Source organism: Cavia porcellus, unplaced genomic scaffold (genome assembly GCF_034190915.1).
Source record: "Cavia porcellus strain 051 isolate PalLab524CR breed Dunkin Hartley unplaced genomic scaffold, mCavPor4.1 scaffold_23, whole genome shotgun sequence".
NCBI classification, from domain to species: Eukaryota; Metazoa; Chordata; class Mammalia; order Rodentia; family Caviidae; genus Cavia; species Cavia porcellus.
This window is the reverse complement of record NW_026947506.1, coordinates 32023321-32045119: the sequence shown is the minus strand read 5'-3', so window position 1 is coordinate 32045119 and position 21799 is coordinate 32023321. Positions and strand designations below refer to the sequence as shown.

The following is a 21799-nucleotide window of genomic DNA, read 5'->3' as shown; positions in this document are numbered from 1 at the left end:
TGAAATCAACAATAGTTACCATAATGCTTTTTTTCTGCCTTCAAAATAGCTACAGAAATCTTTAGATATAGTAAAATCAAACAGAACACAATAGAATAGAAACAATAAAAATAAAACAATGAATGCAATAAAGGACTTCAAAACATGCCAATAGTAAATCCAAAATTGTCACCATAATATATCACATTATCTTTGAAATAGCTGTTCATGCCATCAGATTTAACATCTACCATCAGACCACTGGCCCTAGACCTACAAGGTAAGTGAAACACCAAAGCACCGTAGGCATCCGAATGCATTTCCCCTTGACAGCTATCATCACAGCCTATGTTTCTCCGTATCAGCTGGTCGCTTATGGGGGTAGAGGTGATTGGTACTTCTTGTTTGCCAGTGTGAGGTCTGGCTGTCCCCAGTCTGGCAGCAGCTTGCACATGGCGCTGGTTCCCAGATGGGGCTTGCTTCATGGTGTGGCCTTGTTCTCTCTTCCCAATCTGCAAATGGTGCTGACTCATGGGGAAACGCTTGGGTCTGGCTGTCCTCAGTCCAGCAGTGGCCTACTGACTACATCTTTTTTAAATTGCTCTATGCATTTATTATTAGCTATTATTAATGTGGAAACAGGGTACAAAAAGTTTACAATCTAAACACACAACTGCATCAGATTACTTTAGGGGAAAAAGTAACCGAGATGGGTCAACAGTGTTCTAAGGTCTTGGCAGATATATTTCTGGGCAAGGTAGACTTTTAATTCCTGGGAGGAACATGGCTATTGGTATCCCTAGAGCAGGAGGAAGCCCAACTTGTGAGCTGATGGGTGGTCTCTGATGGGTGGTCTCATACCAAGGGGAGATGCCTTGAGGTGGTGTTGCTCTGCTGGGGGTGCAGCCTCCCTTCCTGGTGGGTACTGAGCTGGGTACTCCAGCTGAGGCTACAGTGTTTCTATGGAGTCATTACCTGTTGGATGGACCCTGCCTCCTTGGCAGGGTCTACTAATTTAGCAGAAGCCTGTGGAATGGGTACACCAACCAGTGTACGTATGTCAGCTGTCCTCCCAATCCTGTACCTTCTGCAGTCCCAGCAAGTGGTACTGAAGCAATGCCAATATCTTTATGAGTTGGCCCTTTCACGTGATGGTTACCAAGGTCTCCCCACACAGAAAGACCAGACCCGAAACTAGCTTTTCCTCATGCTCTGGCTCTTCTGCATTCTTTGGCTTGACCTTCTTAAGCTCATCACAGTCACAGAGGATCAAATTTATATGCTTGTCAAAAGCCTTAAAAGTACCAATGAAGATTTGGTCATCCTGAAAGATACATCTCATTCTACAGTCAATATGCAGCAGCACCCTGCTATTCTTGCCTATAGTCATGATTGCTGCTCCACCAAGTCCAATGTCAATAAAATTTCAGGAGCCTAAATGTTGAGAGGACAGCTGTAACGACACAACGAAGGTTCTTCAAAAGTCAGTGTAAGACAGGTAGAGGCTTAACAGCCTTAACGTTCCCATAATGCTTTAAACACCTCTCAGTGTCTCAGCTTCTCAGCTAAGAATGCCTGACTTCGTTCTGCCTGGAAATGCACCACAGGAACGTGCTGCCTTGGGCACCAGTGGCACTCTTGGTTGCCCAATAAGGCGGTCCTTGTGTCTCCTACTTGGACCTCCATCTTGGAACGTGCTGTTCTTCAGCTCATCTCCGAAGTAAGCAATCCCTGGCTCACTCAGTGGTGCTGCTAACAGCTCCTCACTGTGTGATGTCAGGCACTGTGAGCAGCTTGGGCTCTGCCCACTCATTCCATCTGTTTATGTTGTGCATTCATTGAGTCGTAATATTTTTCTAGTTGTTTACCATTTCAAAGTTTTAATCTTTTAAACTCTATACCAGAAGTAAAGTGATTCACATGTGACTATTATGGTATAGTCAAATTCTGTATTATCTATACAAATATACTTTTCTTTTTTGGGTTGATGGAACCATGGGCTTCCTTATGGTAGACAAGTACTCTACCACTGTAAGTCTACACAGATGATTCTTAACTCATGATAGGCTTTCATCTCAATGAACCCATTTAAATTGACAAGCCAAAAAAGCATTTAACATACCTAACCTATTGAACCATAAAGCTTAGTCACACTATTCATGGAATCACCTATTGCTTACCCTCATGGACGCATGGCTGACCAGTGTGGCTGACCAGCAACAGCACACTGCTATTGCTCAGCATCAGTGTCAGCATACCACATACTGACAACTGGGGAAAGATCACAACTTAAAATTCAACGTATGACATGTACTAAATGGATATCACTTTCAAACCATTATAGAGCTAAAAATTCTAAGCTACAGACTACCTGTGTATTACTTACTATTGAACTCTGTAATGTCATATGCATTCCTGTTGATATCTAGCTTTTTTCATTCCAAACTTCAGATCTGTTTAGTATTTCTTGTAAACCAGAGCTAGTGACAATTGAATCCTCTTACTTTTGTTTAGCTGGGATTGTATTAATTTTTCCTTCACTTTCCCCCGCCACTTAGTCTCAGGCAAAGTCTCTAGAAAACTTTCTGCCAGGTGTAATACACACTATCTGGAGTCCAACAACCAATGCAGTCCTTCTTCCCAGCAGAATCTCATGAGCCTGTTCTTCACCAGCAGGATCTCTATCAGCCTTCTAGCTTCCGAGCTCTGACCAGAACCTCCCACACAGAACAGTCTAAGGCGTTCTAGTGCTGGTCTTTCAGGTACATCTGCAAACCTTGCTAGACTCTTTCCACAAGCCACTCCCAAAGGCTCCCCAACCACATGGTCAGGTATAGTCATGGCAACAACTCCACTTTTCTGACACCAAAATTCTGTCTTGGTTACTATTCTCTCATTGCTGAGACAAAATATCCGACACCCAGAATTAAAGAAGGAAAGTTTTATTTAGCTTATAGCTTATGAAGATTTCATTCCATAATCAGTTGGCTCCAAGGCAGGGTGGCATGGCACTGGGGCAACACTTCAAGGCAGCAGAAGACAGAAAGCAACAAGAGCAAGAGGCAGGGGAGCACGGACAGAGAAGACTCTTTCTGTCCCTTATATCATATGCCAGCTGCCCCGGCACTCATACTGCCAATCCCAGTGCTCGACAACAAACCAATCACAATTACTCGACTCAGCCGCCTTTGAAAGGCTTGTCCCCCATGACCACATGAGGTTTGGGGGGCACATTTAAATGCCAACCATAATATGAACATAATTTTAGCTTTAACTTATGACCAAAGTCTTGAGTTATGACCCGAATGCTGGCTGCTTGTGCTTCCAGATGGTCTCAGATACAGATTTAACTCTTAAAGAGTTTCTGAAAAGAACATTACAATATTCTTCCCTATATAGGGTTAACTAAGAAATCCTGGGCCATTTTGTCTCTAAGGACACTGAGATCTGCTGTGTATAGGAGAGAGACTTGGAAGGCTGTGCAGAGGAGCCTGAGCCTCCAACTAACAACCTGGGCTATCACCAGTTGTTGGGTATAACTTGAGTTTGTAAATTAAAGATCCACTGTACTTTTTTCTCACTGTACCTGTAAGTTCATCATAAATTTGATATTAAATATTTACAATGGATGAATTTATAGCTTATATCAAGTCCCAATTTCAATTCTTAAATAGTTCTGGATACTTAAAAGCAGCTTAATTCATCACAAACTTGGGACTAAAAATTGGTAAAAAATTTATTGTATTTACTGTGAATTAAGACAGTTAAGGGCAAAATTCTGTCTGGGTATGTGTCCTACAGCCATCTCCTACTCCAGGTATGCTCACACGAAACATCTTCTAATTGAAATATGCCTTTCAAGTATGAGATTGGGTAACAAATTTATTCAGAGACAAAATGCAAAAACTGAATTTGTTTGCAGGCTCTTTTATGAATGAAACAAATAGACTTTTACAAGATGCATCATAGATACTTAAATATTTCTGCTGTACCTTTCTAGGTATTTCCAGAAATTGTGCTTTAATAGTAATGAAAATCTCATTTAAATGGAAATAAAATTACCAGATATGCAAGAGGTCAATTTGAACGGTTAAGTCTTTACCGAGTAAAAACAGCATGGTCCTTCTGATCTAATAAAATAATAACATCTCCTGGCTCCAATCCTGGTTCTTGGTCTCTTTTACCATGGAATGCTATTTTCTGGCCATCTTTCATGCCTTTGTCAATATGATCTTCCAGAATCTTTTTCTGTTGCAGCTTTTACATCTATCTTTAGGGCTGATAAATTCCCCATGGCCCTGGCACCTCACACAAACACAGACTGAATTTGCTGAACCATTCCAGGTCCTACCTTTGATTGTTCATTTGTTTGTTTTTTGAGGTACTGGGGATCAAACTCATTACCGTGCACTTGCCAGACAGGTGCTTATACCACTGAGCTGAATCTCCAGCCCTCCAAGTCCTATCTGATGAATTCTTACTTGCATTCCAGTACCTCTGTTATTGGGACAACAATTCACATCTCCTTTCTTGCCACCTTGGCCTTCACAAATCACATTCTTTTGCAGTCAGCTTCCTTGTGTCACCATTATATAAATCTTCTAAGGTAACCAAGAGCTGACGCACATTTTTACTTCTCCTTTCTCTGAATCCTTTCTCCTCCTCCAAAAAACGTATTAAAGATATCCATAGGGGATCTAGAACTGACGCCTGCTCCACCCTCAATTGCCTGTTCTCCTTCTTCGTCATATAATTCCCTTCTCTTGGCATCAGAGAACTTGCGAAATCTGTTTAAACTTTTCTCCTTCATTTGGATGCTTATAAGGGTGGTACATCAAAGCCAGTTTCTTATAAGTTTTTTTCAGTTTTTCTTGGATGGCATTGGGTTTGATCCTTAAAACATCACAGTAAGTGGTTTCTTTCACTATTTCCTTACAGGTGGTGAGCGGGCTGGACCACAGTGGGAGAATTAGGGAGGAGTGTGTAGTTGTGTGCAGGCCAGGCAGCCCCTGCTCTCCACCTCACGGAGCACTCTAGAAAGTTCTTTTCTTCATTCTTGAAAAACAGTTTGGTCAGATACTATCTATCAACAGTTTGGTCAGACACTATCTATCTATATGTTTTTTAATTAAAAATTTGTTTTTCTTTATTGTTGTTTTTTTGTGAAACAGGTCTTGCTACGTAGTCCAGGCTAACTCATTATATAGCCCAGGTTGGCCTCAAACTCATGATGATTCTCTAGCCTCAGTTTCCAAGTGTTGGGGTTACAGAAGTACACCAGAAGTATAACACGTTCTAGGCTGGAAGTTTTTTTCTTTCTTTCAGAATTCTGAATAAACCATCCAATTCTCTCCTGGACTACAAAGTTTGAAATTCAGCAGATAATTTTAATGGAAGAAAGTCATTTTTCTCTCCCTGCTTTCAAAATTTTCTTGAGAACCAGATTACATGCCTTGGTGTGATCTTTGGTTCATCTTATATTTTTGATTTTTTTGGAGACAGGGTCTTCTATGTATTTTAGGCTGTCCTTGAATTCATAGCAATTCTCTTGTCCAGCCTCCTAAGTGCTGGGATAAGACATATGTGCCACCACATCCACCCTTTCTGGTTCATCTTAGTTGGACATCTACTGGAGTTTTTGAATCTTAATGTCTGATTCCTTCCCTGGTTTTGTAAGTTCACAGCCATTATTTCTTCAAATAAGCTTTCTGCTGTCCCTCCCCTTCTTCACCTGAGACTCCTATAATGTGAGTCATGGTCTACCTGATGGTCACCCTTAAGTTCCTTAGGCTTTCTTCACTCTCCTTCTTTTTATTTTTGTTCCTTGGACTGGATAATTTCAAAGGGCCTGCTTGTCAGTTTGCTAATTCTTCTGCTGAATTCTTCTAGTATGTTTTTCATTTCAGTTTCTGTATTTTTTAACTCCAGAATTAAAAAAAAAATATTTTCACCTTGTTGATGTTTTGACTTTGTACATGTAGCATTTTCTCAAGCTTGTTGACTGTTTGTATGATAGTCAAGTCTTCTGCCAGGAATTTATACACGTCAGTGTTTTTTGGGTTGATTTCTAGATATGTATTTTGTTCCTCTGATCGAGTCTTTGTGTGTGTAGGTGTGTTACTTTTATGTTTGGATAGGCACATTTGGAAAAATGGTCACCCCTTTCAGTTTTTATAGAATAGCTTTGTACAGGGATCTTCACCAATCATAGGGAGATTGGGGGCCTCTCAAGCCTTTTTTACAGATATGTCTTCTCTGAGTTTGTACATGGAAATTCCAAGTTAGAGAGGTTTTGCAGTCCCTAGAGTATGCACCCTCCTAAGTATATAACCTCTTGCTTCTTCTAGTGTCTAAGGTACTGCTGAGGCCCTGGAGTTAGCATTTTCATTTTTTGGTCTCAGCAGCAACCAGGCCTCTAGGGTGTGCCGAGTGCTATCGGTACTCTCAGTTGGGCAAGACAGAAACTAATCCCTCAGGCACCCCAGAACGGCCGTCACACTGGACACATGATCCAGTCGTTCTTTTATTCCTTTTATCACCCAGGGGAGATGCTTCTGAGGTATACTGGGTTCTATTATACACTGCTCCTCTGGTGGAGTACAAGCTGCGTGGCATTCTTTGTTCTCAGTGACATTCAGACACATACACTACACCAGATCCTTTCAGTGCTCTGACCTGGTTGAGACAAAAAAACTGTCTTGGGCAGGATCCTGAAATGCCAGAATGCTAGGCTCATGATCCAGTGCTTTCCCTCCCTGGAAAGAAGCAAGAAGTTGGGGGTTTCCTACTGCCTATTCTGCACAGAGCTTGGGAAAGGCAATGGTGAGTAAGTGCTAGTTCCACCACTGCATTTGTTCTTAAGTTTTGTTTTTCTTCTGGATGTGATCTAATCACATGCACATTTCATCAGCCAAAAGAAACTAAATAGTTACTTCCCATTTCAGCTAGCAGGCATATCTCTCCAGACAGATTTCTGCTTGGGATCCTTGGCACCTCTAGGAAGCTCCCACAGATACCCCAAACTGATGTTCTACATACTCACTGGGTACTGTCTTGGACTTGGGTGCACTCTCTTGCTGTTTCCCAATGTCTCTGTAACTACTCATCTCTTTGGCTTCCATATAGTATATGAGTACTCTCTCTGGACCATATTACTAAATCCTACCAGGAAATGTAGTTTTCAGCTTTTCACTAAATTCACAGAAGCCCCAGAGGAGCTGGCAGCAATGTACATAGCTCATCTGGACTACTCAGCAGCCAAATAGGTCTTTATATTTACCTTTTGCTCTTTGTGTGGCTTCAAGGCCTGTGTACACCTAGCTCCTGAGCCTTCTTTGCAATCCTGCTTGCTGCCAGTCAATGGTCCAGGCTGCTGCTGCTTCTTTGGCCTAGAACATCTTCCTGTTCTCCTGCCAACTCTCGCCCTTCTCCTCTCCTTGCTCTGCATCTTGGCTCAGACATCTCTTTCCAGGCATTTCAGTGCCTGACACACTCCTTACACACAGACAGTCGGTTCCTATGCTTTCTTAGTCTAGTATGGCAGATACTATGAGGACAACTGTTATGATAACAGCCTGGGTTGGGGACAAAAGATTAAATAGCCCTATCAGCTGTAAGAACATAGACAGGTTTCATATAGAAATATTAATGTGGAAATCAAAAGGGGTAAAGTTTCAGTTTATTACTTTAGTTTCTTCCCTCTTGTCTAATATCCACCTCAATTTCTTCCCTCTCTACAAAATACTGCAATGTTCAACTCTGATTACATGGTTTTAGGAAAATGGCTTAACACAATTTGCCTAGTTGGATGTCAACGTTCACTAAATCTGAAGTGGCTTCCAAATGACAAATCTAAAGACTTTTTTTTTGAGACGGAGTCTCATTGTGTAGCCAAGCTAGCCTTGGGCTCACTTTGTAGCCCAGGCTCCTCTCAAACTTGCAAGGATCCTCCTGTCTCAGCCTCTCAAGTACTGGGGTTACAGGCATGTGTCACGTCTGGCTCTAAAGATATTTTTAGTTCACAGAATAGGAATCTAGTTAAAGAGAAGAAAGATCTGCAGCAGTAAGGTGACTAGATGGTTCTGGTCTCACCTGACACCAGAAAACCTACTCGACATGTCAGAGGTGCTACCATGTTGCCTAGTTTTTGAAGGAATGTCGCTTTGACTTTGAGAAAGGCAGGAAGTTTGAGAGTGGGGTAGAAGGTTGTATTTAAGCAGAAAGAAAAGGGAAAGCAAGAAAACTGAAGATGCAGTCAAGAAAAAATGCTTCACATGCGTGTAACAATATTTGTCTTTGCATGAAGATGGCATAAAAAAGATTTGTAGCTTCCTAACAGGAAATCTAGAACTGGTTCCCATTTCCATAACCATGTCAACCACCATTCACAGAGTACTGATCTCCACTTTTTTTTTTTTTTGTCTTTTTCCTTTTTTATCGGTACCAGAGATCGAACTCACGACTGCCTGCTTGCAAGGCAGGCGCTTATGCCGCTGAGCTAAATCCCCAGCCCCTGATCTCCACTTTTATGAAAACAGTCAAATCTCATGCAGATACACAAAGGCCATCAGGATTGCTCATAATCCCCAAATTCAAATATACATACAGAAAAAACTGCCTCCTTACCTTCCGGCAACGAGGGTTAGGACAGCTGAACCTCTTCACGTCACTGTCCAACAGAGCAGGAAAGCTGCAGGAGGGGCACCTGGGGTCCAAAAGGCAGAAAGGCAGGGCTCAGCATGAAAGCCTGCTTTGGTTTTGCATGACTGCTCCTACTAAGAGGGAGTAGTGACCTAGATAGCAATACTGGATTTTTACTTCTTGTTTTGCATTAAAACATGGGCTGAGCCTCTTCTCTGTACTGGCTCTTAGTAGGATACACAGGTGTCATTCTATGTCCTGACTCAGTGCCATTCCCTCTATAAACACATATCCCACCCTTTATAAAATTCCTAGCATATTTTATCTCTAACTTAGGGTACAGTGATTGTACTCACAGGCCAGAACATCAGAAGGCAGCGAGGTATATAGATAAAAGACTCCAATCTATAGATTTTTCTGTTATTAAAATTAACTATCTTAATTTTTTAGTACAACATGCCAGAAAAGCTGCAGGATGTAGCAGGACATCTTTACACTGGGGAGATTCTGTGAATTCACCTGACAAGCTCATCAGCATAAGCTGCAGCAACTTCCTCTTCAGCCTTCCGCTCATAGTATTTGCACAGGATGGTCTGCGGAAGCACCTTCTCCAGCTCACTGGTTGGAAAGGAACACGTGCAGCTTCCTTCCATGCAGCTGAGCTCTGACTAAAATAACAAGGGTATGAAGTATTAGAGGTTAAATGCATCTCTCAGTGGGAGACAAAGATCTCTCTGTGACTTCCTTTTGAGAAAACACACCCCAAACAGAGAAACCATAAAACCAAACACAAAAATCCACAATGATACCACCACAGGCCCTGTAGCAGCCCAAACCACAGTCCATGAAGGCAGGAAGGATGGTACACTGCTCAGTGGACTGGAAAAGGCCTTAGCTCTATGTCTGAAAATGAGATGCCACTGAGAAGGGAGGTGCTTTCCTTTCCAGATCCTGGAAAGTAACACAGCCCCTGGGAGGACAGCTGAGAAGTAGGGACAGGGCAGGAAATGATGTGAGTAAACAAGAAATGAGACAGCAGGGGTCTCGTCTCTAGTTATTACCCTACCTGATGTGAGTCAGCAGACTCCTGGAGAAAGCAGAAAAATTCAGGAATAGCCAGGCCAAAAGGGAACTAGTCAGGGAAGGCAGAGCTGACATGTGGTCAAAGTCAGGGCTCAAGTGAAGGCTGCACAATGAATAGCCTCCCACTCAGTTCCAGAGTACAAGAAGGTGGGCACATACCTGTAGGTAGGATTTACATCTGATCCCACCAAAAAGACCAAAGACTGTTATCTGGGGTTTACAACACGAAGCACTCCCTGGCCATCTGGGCACCTAGTCAGACTCATCAGTCTCTTGAGTCCCCCCCTACTTAAATAGCTTCCAAAAGCTCTTTAATACAAACAAAGCTGCCAGACATTTGAAGAACATTACTGATCAGAAAGATAAAACACCAAATCAAACACATGGAGAAATGTATCTTAAAAATAACAACAGCTATAAATCTAAGACATTTTTTCAACACATTATCTCTTTTAACGTTTACAACGAGTGTCTCCATTCTAAAGAGGAAGAGGAAGAGGCTTAGAATTTAACTAATTTGTTCAAGGTCTCCCAGTCAGTCAGTGGAAGGCCCAAGGTCCAATCTTCTCTGCCTACTTCAAGGTCAGGCTCTTGAAAAACAAAATGTTTTTACACTTTGAAATACTGTATCATGGGACTACAAAAGTGTCAGGAATAGTAGAGTTCCTGAATTCTCTTCCCATCTCCTCCGGATGTTAATGTCACATGTAGTCAAACCGTATTTAATCAAAACCCAAAGTTAACAATGGTGTAGTACTATTTACTAAGCCACAGCCTTTTTTCAGATTTCAGCAGTCTTCCACCAGTGTCTTTTTCTATAGCTATGATCATGTGGTATCTACCTGCCATGTCTCCTGTTTCTTGCAACTTGTGTCAGTGTGGTGCATTTTTGGGGGGGAGGTACTGGGAATTGAACTCATGATCTTGTGCTTGCTAGGCAAGCACCTGTGTAGCTGAGCTATAACTCTGGCCCATCACACTGATATTATGACCAATATACTGTTTTTCATTCATGGTTCCTGGCTTATGATTCTAATAGCTCTTGTTATTTTCTGAATGACTAGAATAATAATGTTAAAGAATTTGGCCTTTGGCTCCTAGTTTGTTTCTCTTTTTTTCACCTTTTTGAGAGGGTTTTACTATGCAATTTGGCCTGGCCTTGATCTCACTTTGTAGGACAGGCAGGCTGGCCTCAAACTCACAGCGATCCTCCTGCTTTTCTCTCTGGAGTGCTGGGACTACAGACACGTACCACCACACCTAGCCTGGTCCTTAAGTTTCTGATGAAGTTTCAAAACAATTTCAGAGTGGTAAATGTGACTCGCAGTCCTGATGGTCTTTTGTGATAACATTTGGATGGGTTGGGCCTCAGAAAACAAAGTCTCAGTCTCTGCCTTGCTTGCTTTGTCTCTCCTGTGTCTCTCTGCGTCTCTGATCTTTTTCTGCCCTCCTTTCACCTGCTCTTTTTTTCTCCCCAAGGCAGGCCATGGAAAGCAGAATTTCTCTTCTATTAGGCTGGCCACAGAAACTAAAAATACACTGTTTTTCTGTTATTAAAATTAACTATCTTCATTTTTTACCTTTCATTTTTTTCTCCTTTTTCCAAAGATGACAAGATAAGGCAATTTATTGTTCAATTATTTTCTTAAAATTAAGTTTAATGCTTGATAAAAAATATTGGTATGTACAACTTCAAAAACAAAAGCTTCTAGCTCTAAGTAAAGTGATGTTGAATATCCTGACTACTTAAGCTTTAAGAAATTCTCTAGATTGCCAATGTTTTCTTTGACTTGGAGACAAATCAGACAATTGAAAAATACGTAAGACCTTCAGTGAACTGAGAATCATAAAAATGCTATCTGAAGTTCAGTCATGTGGATCTTAGAAAGTTTATAGTGGCTCTAACAGTTTAACCAGCAAAATGAAACCCTGTGAATGTTCAAACTTATAGAGCTCCAAGAGAGGTCCTGTCCTGCAACCGACCCAGGCAGCCCATGAAGTTCCTTGGGTGAAGGACCACCAGAGGATAAGAAAACAAGAAACAAAAGTAGTCAGATGGAGTCCTTACTCTCCAGATGGGAAGAAAGGAACTGCCCCCTCACTGCAGGGGCATTTATTTACACCTTTTAGCAATTTAGTGTCATTGATACCTTGCTGTCCTAGCAACCCACTGTTTGTCTTGGGGCTAGGTGTCCTTGGGTTGAAACAGCTTCTTCACGTGGCTTGCCCTGGGCACTCTTTGTTCTCTGAACAGCTGTTTTTGCACATGGGATCTGTTTCCAGCTTCATCAGCTCCCAACAGTCCTGTAGGTTCACAGTTGGTCTATCAAAAATGATAAGCTATCCCCCGCTGCAGCAAACTTGGTATATGCTTCATATAACATTTTCACCAGCTCATGCACTAATTCTGATCAATGATCAAAGGTGCATATATTCTTGATCTGCCACAGAACTTTCCAGTCCTTCTACAACACAGGAGATAAGAGAGATTTCACTCTGGATTGGTATTCACTGGCATCCTTCAAGCAGGGAATTGCTAGGTGAGAACCATTTTCATCTATGAAGTAGCCCTCTACACTGAGGACCCAGCAATGGTGAAGGGATGCCTTGCAGTTGTAGGGCTGTCCTTTCTATTCTGACAGTTTACATTCTTGAGTAGGGGAAAACTCCTCTTCCTGTAATACTTCATATACCAAACTTCTTTGCAAACTGGAAGATGTCAAAGACAAATTTTTTCATCTTTATTCTGTTTGGCTTGTCTGGCTGAATTAACTTGCTCTGGGAATTCACTGACAGACTCTCTTTGAAGTATATGGTGCTGCAGCTGAGGTTTGTAACATTAACATTTCTCAGAAAACAATATGGTAAAGAAATGATCAGTAATGTTGTCCACATTGAACAAAAGTCATCTATTTGTGCTTCATTTCTGAGCTGTTGTCAGAAAGAAATTTCCCTATATTCCAACACCTAATACACTGTCCACCTGGCAAACCACTCTAACTGGGTCTGTAGTGTTTGTCTTCTCTCCCAGCTTTGCCTCCTCCTCTGTTCCTTTCTGAATGCAAAATCCAATGAACTGTGGTCTGCCATCTTTACCAATAAACTGTCTACTCAACAGACATGAACGTACCAAATGCCTCTTTGTTCCATACCCTCCAGAATATTTTGGGCTCCAAGAGTCATCTGGGGCCATCGAAACTTTGTTCTTCTCTTCCAATATAATTTTGCCATCAAAATTCATAGCAGGCACCATTCCCTACTGAAAAAAGATTACATTCTCTCTGTCTTTTTAAACCAAAGTACTTGTGGTTCATGAAAAATCTGTCACATTTTCTTTTTTAAACCAAAGTACTTGCGCTTTGTGAAGAACTTTGTTGCTTCCATTATTCTGTCACTGGTCTTAATATACCAGGGGATGACATATTTGTTGCCATAATATTTCTCAGCTAAGAGTAGTAGTTTCAGGATATACTCTGCTTGAATCTGAAAAAGTATCTTACGGGAAGATAAAGCAACGCCATACATCTCCTTAAGGTGTGTAACTCCAAGTCCTATCCCCTGCCCACCAGCTAGAAGGAGAACTGCTATTTTGTTGAGAAATCTGGGCAAGTCCTTCACTTTCCCAGGCCTGGAGCTGATCTTGATCCCTAGTAGTACTCCCCAACACTTCTAGAGGGACAGGTTTAACTTGTGCTTCTATTTTCTCTTGGTGAGAAGACTGGTTAAATCCTTCAATAACCTTTTAGAAAAAGAAAGTTGCTCCTCAAAGTCATGGCCTAGAGCTCTGCCCAAAATTTCACCTGCTGGGTTTCTTCCACTTCATTCCAAAACTGTACCGGGTGTTCTTGCCCAGCTTTGGACAACCTGACTTTGAGGTTGTTTCCATTCACAGTGCTCTGGCAGCCAAACTTTATGAAAGCAGGAGTGTAAATCAGTGAACCTCCCTTGGAATGACTGAAGTTCTACCTGGCTCCAGCTCCTGTGGCTAAGCCACTTATTAGCACCCTGAGCCCCCTGAGGGCAGGGTAATGTGGCCGAAAGTGGGGGCTGAGGGCAGCGCTGGCCCAGGCCTCCCTGCTTCTCCCATTGCAGTGAGTCTTTCCTGCCTTTCTTGGCCATAAAGAAATTATCTGACCTGCCTATCTGACAGCACATCATAAGATCCATTCATACATTCATTTCAGCTTCAATGTGTAGTTCAGACTGACCTTGAACTCAGTGATCCTCTATTTCTGCCTCCCAAGTGCTGGGATTAGAAATGTGTGCCACTATACCCAGCTAAGCCCTCCATTTTAGAAGGGGCCCTGCCCTAAGCCTAGGAAGAAGATATGCTGTTCAGAGTCCAAAAACAATCTGAAAAGATCTGCCTTGCTGGGTTCTCCCACTTAATCTATTTCCATGAGCTCACATTCTTTCTGTCCAATCACATTTGTGAAAGGTTGTAATACTTCAATCATGCCTATGCAATGAAGTCTCCATAAAAGCCCAAAGAGCTTCAGATAGCTGAATATATGGAGGCTTATAGGAAGGTGAGACAGAACCTGGGTATATGCAGGAAGGTGGCACTCCCTCTGTATAGGATGCAGGCTCCTGAGCTCAGGACCTTGGCCCTGTGTATCTCTTTTATCTGGCTGCTTGTTTCCTTTACAGTACCCCTAACAATAAACATATAACTAAATAAATATTTCCTTGAGTTCTGTGTGCAGCTTTAGCAAATTAATTGAGCCTAAAGGTTAAGTCAAGGAACTTATGATGGCATACACCCATAATCTCAGCACTGAGGCTGAGGCTGGAGAAATGAGAGGTTAAACTGTCAGCTGAGCTACAAAACAAGACCCTGACTCTCCCCTCATTCTACCACCAACAAGTGATGAAAATCCTAACTTGTAGCCAGTCAAGCCAGAAGTTTCTGAGGCCTGGACTTGGAACTGGTGTCTAAAACAGGGATCTCTGGGACTGATTCCTCCATCTATGGAATATGAAATCATCTCCAGTAGACAGCATCAGAACTGAACTTACTTAGAGGATGCCTAGCTGGTGTGTTTGCTGCAGAACTGATTGCTTGCTGGCAGGAAGAAATCCCTACCCATTTTGGGGTCACACAGGTGATCTGTGATTTTAGTTATAGTGGAAGAACCTGAGGCTTAAATGCTGATATGTCTTACAACTGGTGATGCAAAACATGGCACATTCTAAATGACCCTGTTGGTTTTCTATTCCTCCTATGACAAAATACCACAAGTGTAGTAGTATAAAATAGATGACTCCATTTCATACTGTCTTCACTGCTGTTAAAAGAAGCAGACTTTGCAGGACATAAAAAATTCAACGTTAAAAAAACAGCAGCTTTCCTATATACTAATAATGAACTACTTGAGAAAGAAATCAAGGAAAAAATTCCATTCACAATGGCTTAATCCCTCCGACTCCTACCCCCCAGGATTCAGCCCAAGAATATGAAGATCTGTACTGTGAAAACTACAGTCCTCCAAAGACATTAGAAGAAGAAAGAATGCCCATGGTCATGGACTACTGAAATTAAGGTTGTTAAAATGCTCGTTTTACCAAAAGTGGTTCAATGGAATCCCCATCAAAATCCCAAAAATATTCTTTATGGAACTAGATATAAAACAATTGTAAAATTCATACAACCACAAAATATTTACAGTAGCTAAAGCAATCCTAAGCAAAAAAACAACCCTGGAGACGTCACAATACTTGAATTCGAACTGTATCACAAAGCCTTAGAAACAAAACCAGTGCAGATGTGCTACAAAAACAGACACATAGGGCTTCGAGAAAATAACAGCTTGCTAGGGGATCGGGCGGAGAGTCTCTCCGGAGAAATCACATTAGATGCTAGAATATGACAACATGGAGAGGGCCAGACGAATGGATAAAGATTCTTATTAACCAAGACAGTGCGGCTGGAGGATTTAAAGTCGTGCTGAGACTGCGAAGGCTGATAACGGGAGGCTGCAAATCCCGCACCTTTAAATCAGCAAACTGACCCGTGGATCCAACAGGAAAAGCTGTGTTGGCTTTTGGTGACTGCTGGGAATTGAGACTTGGGACCCCGAGAAGCAGCCAGGACTGCCCCGCTGCACCAGAGGAGACTGTGAAAGGCTCTGGAGCTCCGAAGCTGAACACTGTGCAGTTTTCTGACCATTCCACGCTGTGCCGGGAGCGCAGTGAGGGCGAGCGGCGTGGTGTGCAGTAGACCCAAGAGGAAGACCTGCACCAAACTCTGGTGAGTACTGGGGACTGGGTCCCGTGGCCACTGGGGTTGGCCAGAGAACATCTTGGAACTGGGCAGAGACCACCACCACGGGGACATCAATAACACAGAGAGTCTGGCGGAAGACATCTTAAGAGTTGGGCAGAACCTGCGGCTCGGTAACATCACCAAGTTGCCCTGTAGGGAGGTCTGGTGGAGGCTGTCTTGAAATTGGGCAGAGCCTGATGCCGTGCTGGCTTCAGTGTCATACAGAGAACTAGTGGAAGACATCTTGGAATTGGGCAGACCTGCTGTCCTGGTGCTCCTGTCACAGAGAGGTCTGGAAGAGAAGAGCTGGGATTTGGGCAGAACCCCGTGCTATGGTGACATTAGTCAGCTGCTTCTGGCACAGAGAGAACTGGCAGGATATGCTGGGGCTGAACCAAGCCTCTGCTTGGGGCCCAATAAACAGATACAAAATAGTCACAACTCAGTGACATCCAGAAAGTACAGCCTAATTTACGGATTGATTGGCACAGAGGCTGGAGGCTAGCCTGTACCGCCCCTGCATCCCAGCCTACCCCAGATAACAGCAAATTGGGGAGGACAGCAAAAACTCAAGTCAGCATGCTTCTGAAAGGCTCTAAGCAATACGGAGAGGGCCAGAGACCCCCAGGACACTCCAGTCTGAAAGAATCCAGAAACATGACAAGAGATAAAAAAAAAAAAAAAAAATCTCCAGCTGCCCAACATGAGAAAATAAGCCCAGGAGAAGTAAACACTGAAGAGAACAAGCACAGTAACCATCCAATACTGGACACAGCATCAGCCAAAATTAAAAAATACCTCCATGACCTCATAGATGAATTTAAAGCTGTACTCCTGATCCAAGTGAGGCAAGATATAAAGAAATTAATTAAAGAAATGACAAGCCCTGCCCAAGAGAACACAGATGGAAGAACTGAGGAAATCAGAAAAGAAAGAGAAACTTCTGAAGAAGAATTTAAACATAACTTAGAATACATGAAACAGATCCAAAGAGATTACCAGGAAACTAAAAACTCCATTGAACACTGGCAAAATGCCTTGACAGAAACCAAAGACAGCCTTCTGAAACTTGAAGAGAGATTTATGGCATACGACCGTGAAAGAAAAAGCCTCTTAAAAATAACAAGGAACCAGAAAGAAACAATTCAAAGGCTAGAAGATGACAAAAAGATACATAACTTAAGAATAAAGAATGTGAGTGAGGAAGCAGGAGCAACCAAAAATGAAATACAAAGAATATTCACAGATATATTAAAGCAAAATTTTCCATGTATAGCAAAAAGAAATGATATCCAGATAAAAGAGGCATACAGAACACCAGCTACCTACAACCAAAACAGATCTACGCCTAGACATATAATAATCAAGATTCCAGAAATCCACCAAAAGAACAGAATATTAAAAGCAGCCAGAGAAAAGAAGCAGATTACCTACAACGGGAAAATTATCAAAATAACAACAGACTTATCAACACAAACTCTTAAGTCAAGAAGGGAATGGGGAGAAATATTCCAAGTCCTGAAAGAAAATAATATGCAACCAAGGCTCATATACCCGTCAAAACTCTCTCTCAAAATTAATGGAGAAATAAGATGCTTCTAAGACAAGGAGGAACTGTGGGAGTTCGTGGCCACCAATCCAACCCTACAGAGAGTGCTGAAGGACGTTACAGAGAAAGAGAGGAAGGGATAACAGGATTCCAGCAACAGTGGCAGAGAGGCCTCAATGAATGGGGCAGACAGTGGAATGAGAGAATAAGGTGGACAAATTATAGCAGAAAAGTGGAGTAGCAGACAGGAGGCAGAGACGGTAAGCTATAGTCTTTAGTATAGACAGCTCTGAAACACTATAAAAAAAGGCAGAGGTCATTGTTAATAGTGTATAAGGATTTAAAAGACACAGTAGTCTTATTGCCATATTTAGTTTGAATTTAATTTGTTCTGGTCTGTCCACTCATGTCAGATTTGAGGGCACAGACATCTTGACCCAAAAATAGCAGGTTATACCATGGTAACTATCCTTACTTTCCTATTAACTTAAACTGAAATCCTGTATTACTTACATTGTCTTACTATGACTGATCTTAATTGAATCTGAATCATAAGACTATGGGTTGGCCTTGGCTGATTTTATTTGAATTTGGTATGCTTGTTAGTATCAACCCTAAAAGTAGAGGCAACTACTCTGAAGATGACAAGATGTAAAGGATATCCATACTGGTATTAATTAGTAACAGCTCTCAAATCCTACAATGCTGTCAAAGTTAAGTTTTTATAAAAATAGGTGATACTATGTTTAACTATATTAAGCCGGTGTTGTGGACAAATCTATTGAAAATAACAAGAGAAAACACTGTAACTACAGAAGATCATCTATATTGTGGTCTTATATGTCTTATCCATTGCATGTTTTTCTAGGAATTTGTTTTGCTGTCTTGCTACGACTTGGTTTTCCCTATAATACAGAGAGGATAGATATATATGTAGAAATTCACACATGAGCTTTTTTTTTTTTTAAATTATTTATGAGGGTTGGGGATTTAGCTCAGCGGCATAGGTGCCTGCCTTGCAAGCAGGCAGTCATGACTTCAATCCCGGTACCGATAAAAAGGAAAAAGACCCCCACCCCCCAAAAAAAATTATTTACGGGAACAGATTATATAATGCAAGATGTAATGAACAGATACTCTGAAGAAGAGATGCTAAGAAACCTGATGCTAATTTTGTAGCATTATGATATAAATTCTAGCAATACTATTGTTTGCTGATTAGAATGACATTGGTCTGGTCTCTTGAGTTTAATTTCAGCATATGTAGAGATGGGGACAGCTACCACGAAGAGAATGAGAGATGTGATGGTAGTTATTATTGTCTTCCCTAATGTTGGATTTTGAAGATCTAAAAAGCCTTCATTATCCTGTAATGATTTGATTAGTTCTATAATATGCAATTAGTATATAAAGTGGGTGAAGATGGGGACAACTATTTGTAAGAAACTAGAGACAGACAGTGAAGATCTCCAGCGGACTTGCTTTGAAATCTGTATTTCTTTAAATTGTTTTTTTAACTGCTTTGTTCTGTTTTGATATGTTTAATCTTACCCTCTTTGAGATGTAAAACAAGTGTGTAGGACTGATAACCATATTACTGAGTTTTTGTTCGATCATTGAACAGAACTGTCTGTAGTGTCACTTTTTTATTTATTTATTTATTTATTTATTTATTTATTTATTTTTTGTCTTTCTCATTTTTATCGGTACCAGGGATCGAACTTACGACTGCCTGCTTGCAAGGCAGGCGCTTATGCCGCTGAGCTAAATCCCCAGCCCCAACTTTTTGAATGTCATTCTAAATACTTTAATTTTGTAACCTGACCAGCTATTTCTAAGATGACAATATGTAACTTATCAACCGGCAATTTCTTACCGTTTGTTTTTCTGTAATTTTGTATTATTTCTACCCTTTTTTTAAAATCTCCATGTATTTTTTTGTTTCCTTTTCTTTAAATAAAAAAAAAAAAAACAAACAAAAACAAAACAGACATATATACCAATGGAATAGAAGAGAGAACACAGAAACAAATCCATACAACTACAGCTATTTAATTATGGACAAGGAGCCATAAATGATGTTGGAGAAAGCACAGCCTCTGTAACAAACAGTGCTGGGAAAACTGAGTAACCACATGCAAAAGACTGAAACTACTGAAACTGAAACCTTCTTACCTTGTACAAAAATCATCTCAAAATAGATCAAAGACCTAGAAATAAGACTGAACCACTGAAACTGCTAGAAGAAAACCTAGGAAGAACACTTGAAGCCACAGGCAAAGGCAAATATTTCTGGAGTGGAACTCTAATAACACAGAAAATAATAGAATCAAAAAATGGGATGATATTGAACTAAAGTTTTTGTATAGCTCAGGAAATAGCCAACAGAATAAAGAGAGCCTAGAGGAGAAAATCTCTGCCAGCCATTTTCCAACAGAAGATTAACAGTTAGATTATATTAAAAACTCAAAAAATTTAACACCAAGAAATATAGCAGTCCAGGTGGGAAATGGACAAATGAAATGAACAGACATTTTTCCAAAGAGTTAGTACAAATGGCTAATAAATATATAAAAAATGTTCAACATCTTTAGCCATCAGAGAACTGAAAATTAAACTAATCTGAGATTCCACCCTACCTAGCCAGAACGGAGCACTCTATCAAGAATACAAAAATCAATAAATACTGGCAAGGATGTGGGGGAAAAGGAACTCTTCTACATTGCTCGTGGAATGTAAATTAGCACTGCAGAAACAAAATACTCGACACCCACAAGTTAAAGGAGGAAAAGTTTATTTTAGCTCTGTCTGTAAAGGTTTCAGTCTATAGTTGGTTGGCTCCAAGGCAGGGCAGCACAGCAGAGAAGAAACAGTCTATGGCAGAGCAGACAAGAGGCAGCAAGCAGTGAACCTCCTTTTCTCTTTTACGCCTTCTAGGCTGCAAGCCTTTTGGGTGGCGCCACCCATTTCTTAGCTGTGGCTTTCCACTGCCCATATACAGAACTATGACAAACCAGCCATGACCAATTCAGTTCATGAACCCTTAATCCCAGTATCACTACCCTTAATCCATATTCACACACCCTAAATCCAGCTACCTCTGAAAGTCCCACTTGTAAGTGCAAGAGGGTACCTCAAGATATAAGCCACAGCACACAGCTACTATGGAAATCAGCATGAAAGATTCTCAAAAAACTAAAAACAGAGCTATTATATGACTGAGCTATAGCACTCCTAATATATATTTTCTCAAAAGAATTAAAGTCAGCATGTTATGTATACCTGAACACTCATATTTACTGTGGTACAATTCATGAAAGGCCAGATATGGAACCAGCCTACGTGCTTATCAACAGGTGAGTAGATAAAGGAAACTGGGAAGGGTTGGGGATTTAGCTCAGCAGCACAAGTGGTTGCCTCTCAAGAGTGAGGTCATGTGTGTGAGCCTCCGATACCAGAAAAAAAAAGAAAATGTGGAATATATATACAATGGAATACTATTCAGTCATAAAGGAAATGAAATTATGTCATTTCCAGAAATCATCACATTAAGAAAAATAAGCCAGACTCAGAAGATAAGTACAGCATTTCCCCCTAATATGTGGAATCTAAAAAGATAATATGAAAGTAGAAAGAGGATTATTATTAGACAAGGGTAGGGAACAAGAGGTAGGGGAGGTGGTGCAAGGGAGGGTAATGGGGGATGGATGTAATCAAAATATACATATGTATGAAAATACCACACTGAAACAGTATTTTGTAAAACTAATAGGCATTTGTTAAAAAAAAAGTAACCGACTTCAGATAAATGTAATCTTTATACAAAAACAGTTGTGTTTATGTATTCTGGCTGGGCAAGGTGCCACATGCTTACATTCCCAGCACCTCCAAGGCTGAGGCAGGAGAAGTGTTGCAAGTTCAAGTTCAAGGCCAGTCTCCGTTACAAAGTGAGTTCATGCCAACCTGAACTGTATAGTGAAACCCTGTCTCAAAAAGACAGGAAGAAGAAAGAAAAAGAAGCATTCTAATTCAAATATAAAATCCTTTAAAATGTGTATAAAAAATACTAATGCACTCTCATTGTTTCAGCAGGCAGAAGGTTCTCTCTTTCTGAGTTCATCCTTCACTCCATGAATAATAAGCTAAGTGATGAAGTGGGTGCCCTGTGGGGCCTCACATGTGGGCATGGCAGAATTCTACCATTCCCTGAAAAACACCTTGCTTGTGTCAGAAACATAATCACATCAATTAGATCATACACATATGAATGTATCAGAATTCTA

The 21799-nt window shown here is 41.1% G+C and overlaps 1 protein-coding gene and 1 pseudogene across 8 annotated transcripts in view; both read right to left on the bottom strand.

The window, feature by feature from the left end:
• Rnf216 (ring finger protein 216) overlaps window positions 1-21799 on the bottom strand; it is a 163258-nt gene that overhangs the window by 87420 nt on the left and 54039 nt on the right. For all 8 annotated transcript variants that reach the window (XM_063234046.1, XM_063234051.1, XM_063234053.1 and 5 more), the window contains 2 exons: window positions 9139-9287; window positions 8605-8683 (listed from right to left, as the gene is read on the bottom strand). In XM_063234046.1, the coding sequence (XP_063090116.1) occupies window positions 8605-8683; window positions 9139-9287 (228 nt within the window). The remainder of the gene's footprint in view (window positions 1-8604; window positions 8684-9138; window positions 9288-21799) is intronic.
• LOC106027724 (UDP-N-acetylhexosamine pyrophosphorylase-like) lies at window positions 9294-21719 on the bottom strand (annotated as a pseudogene).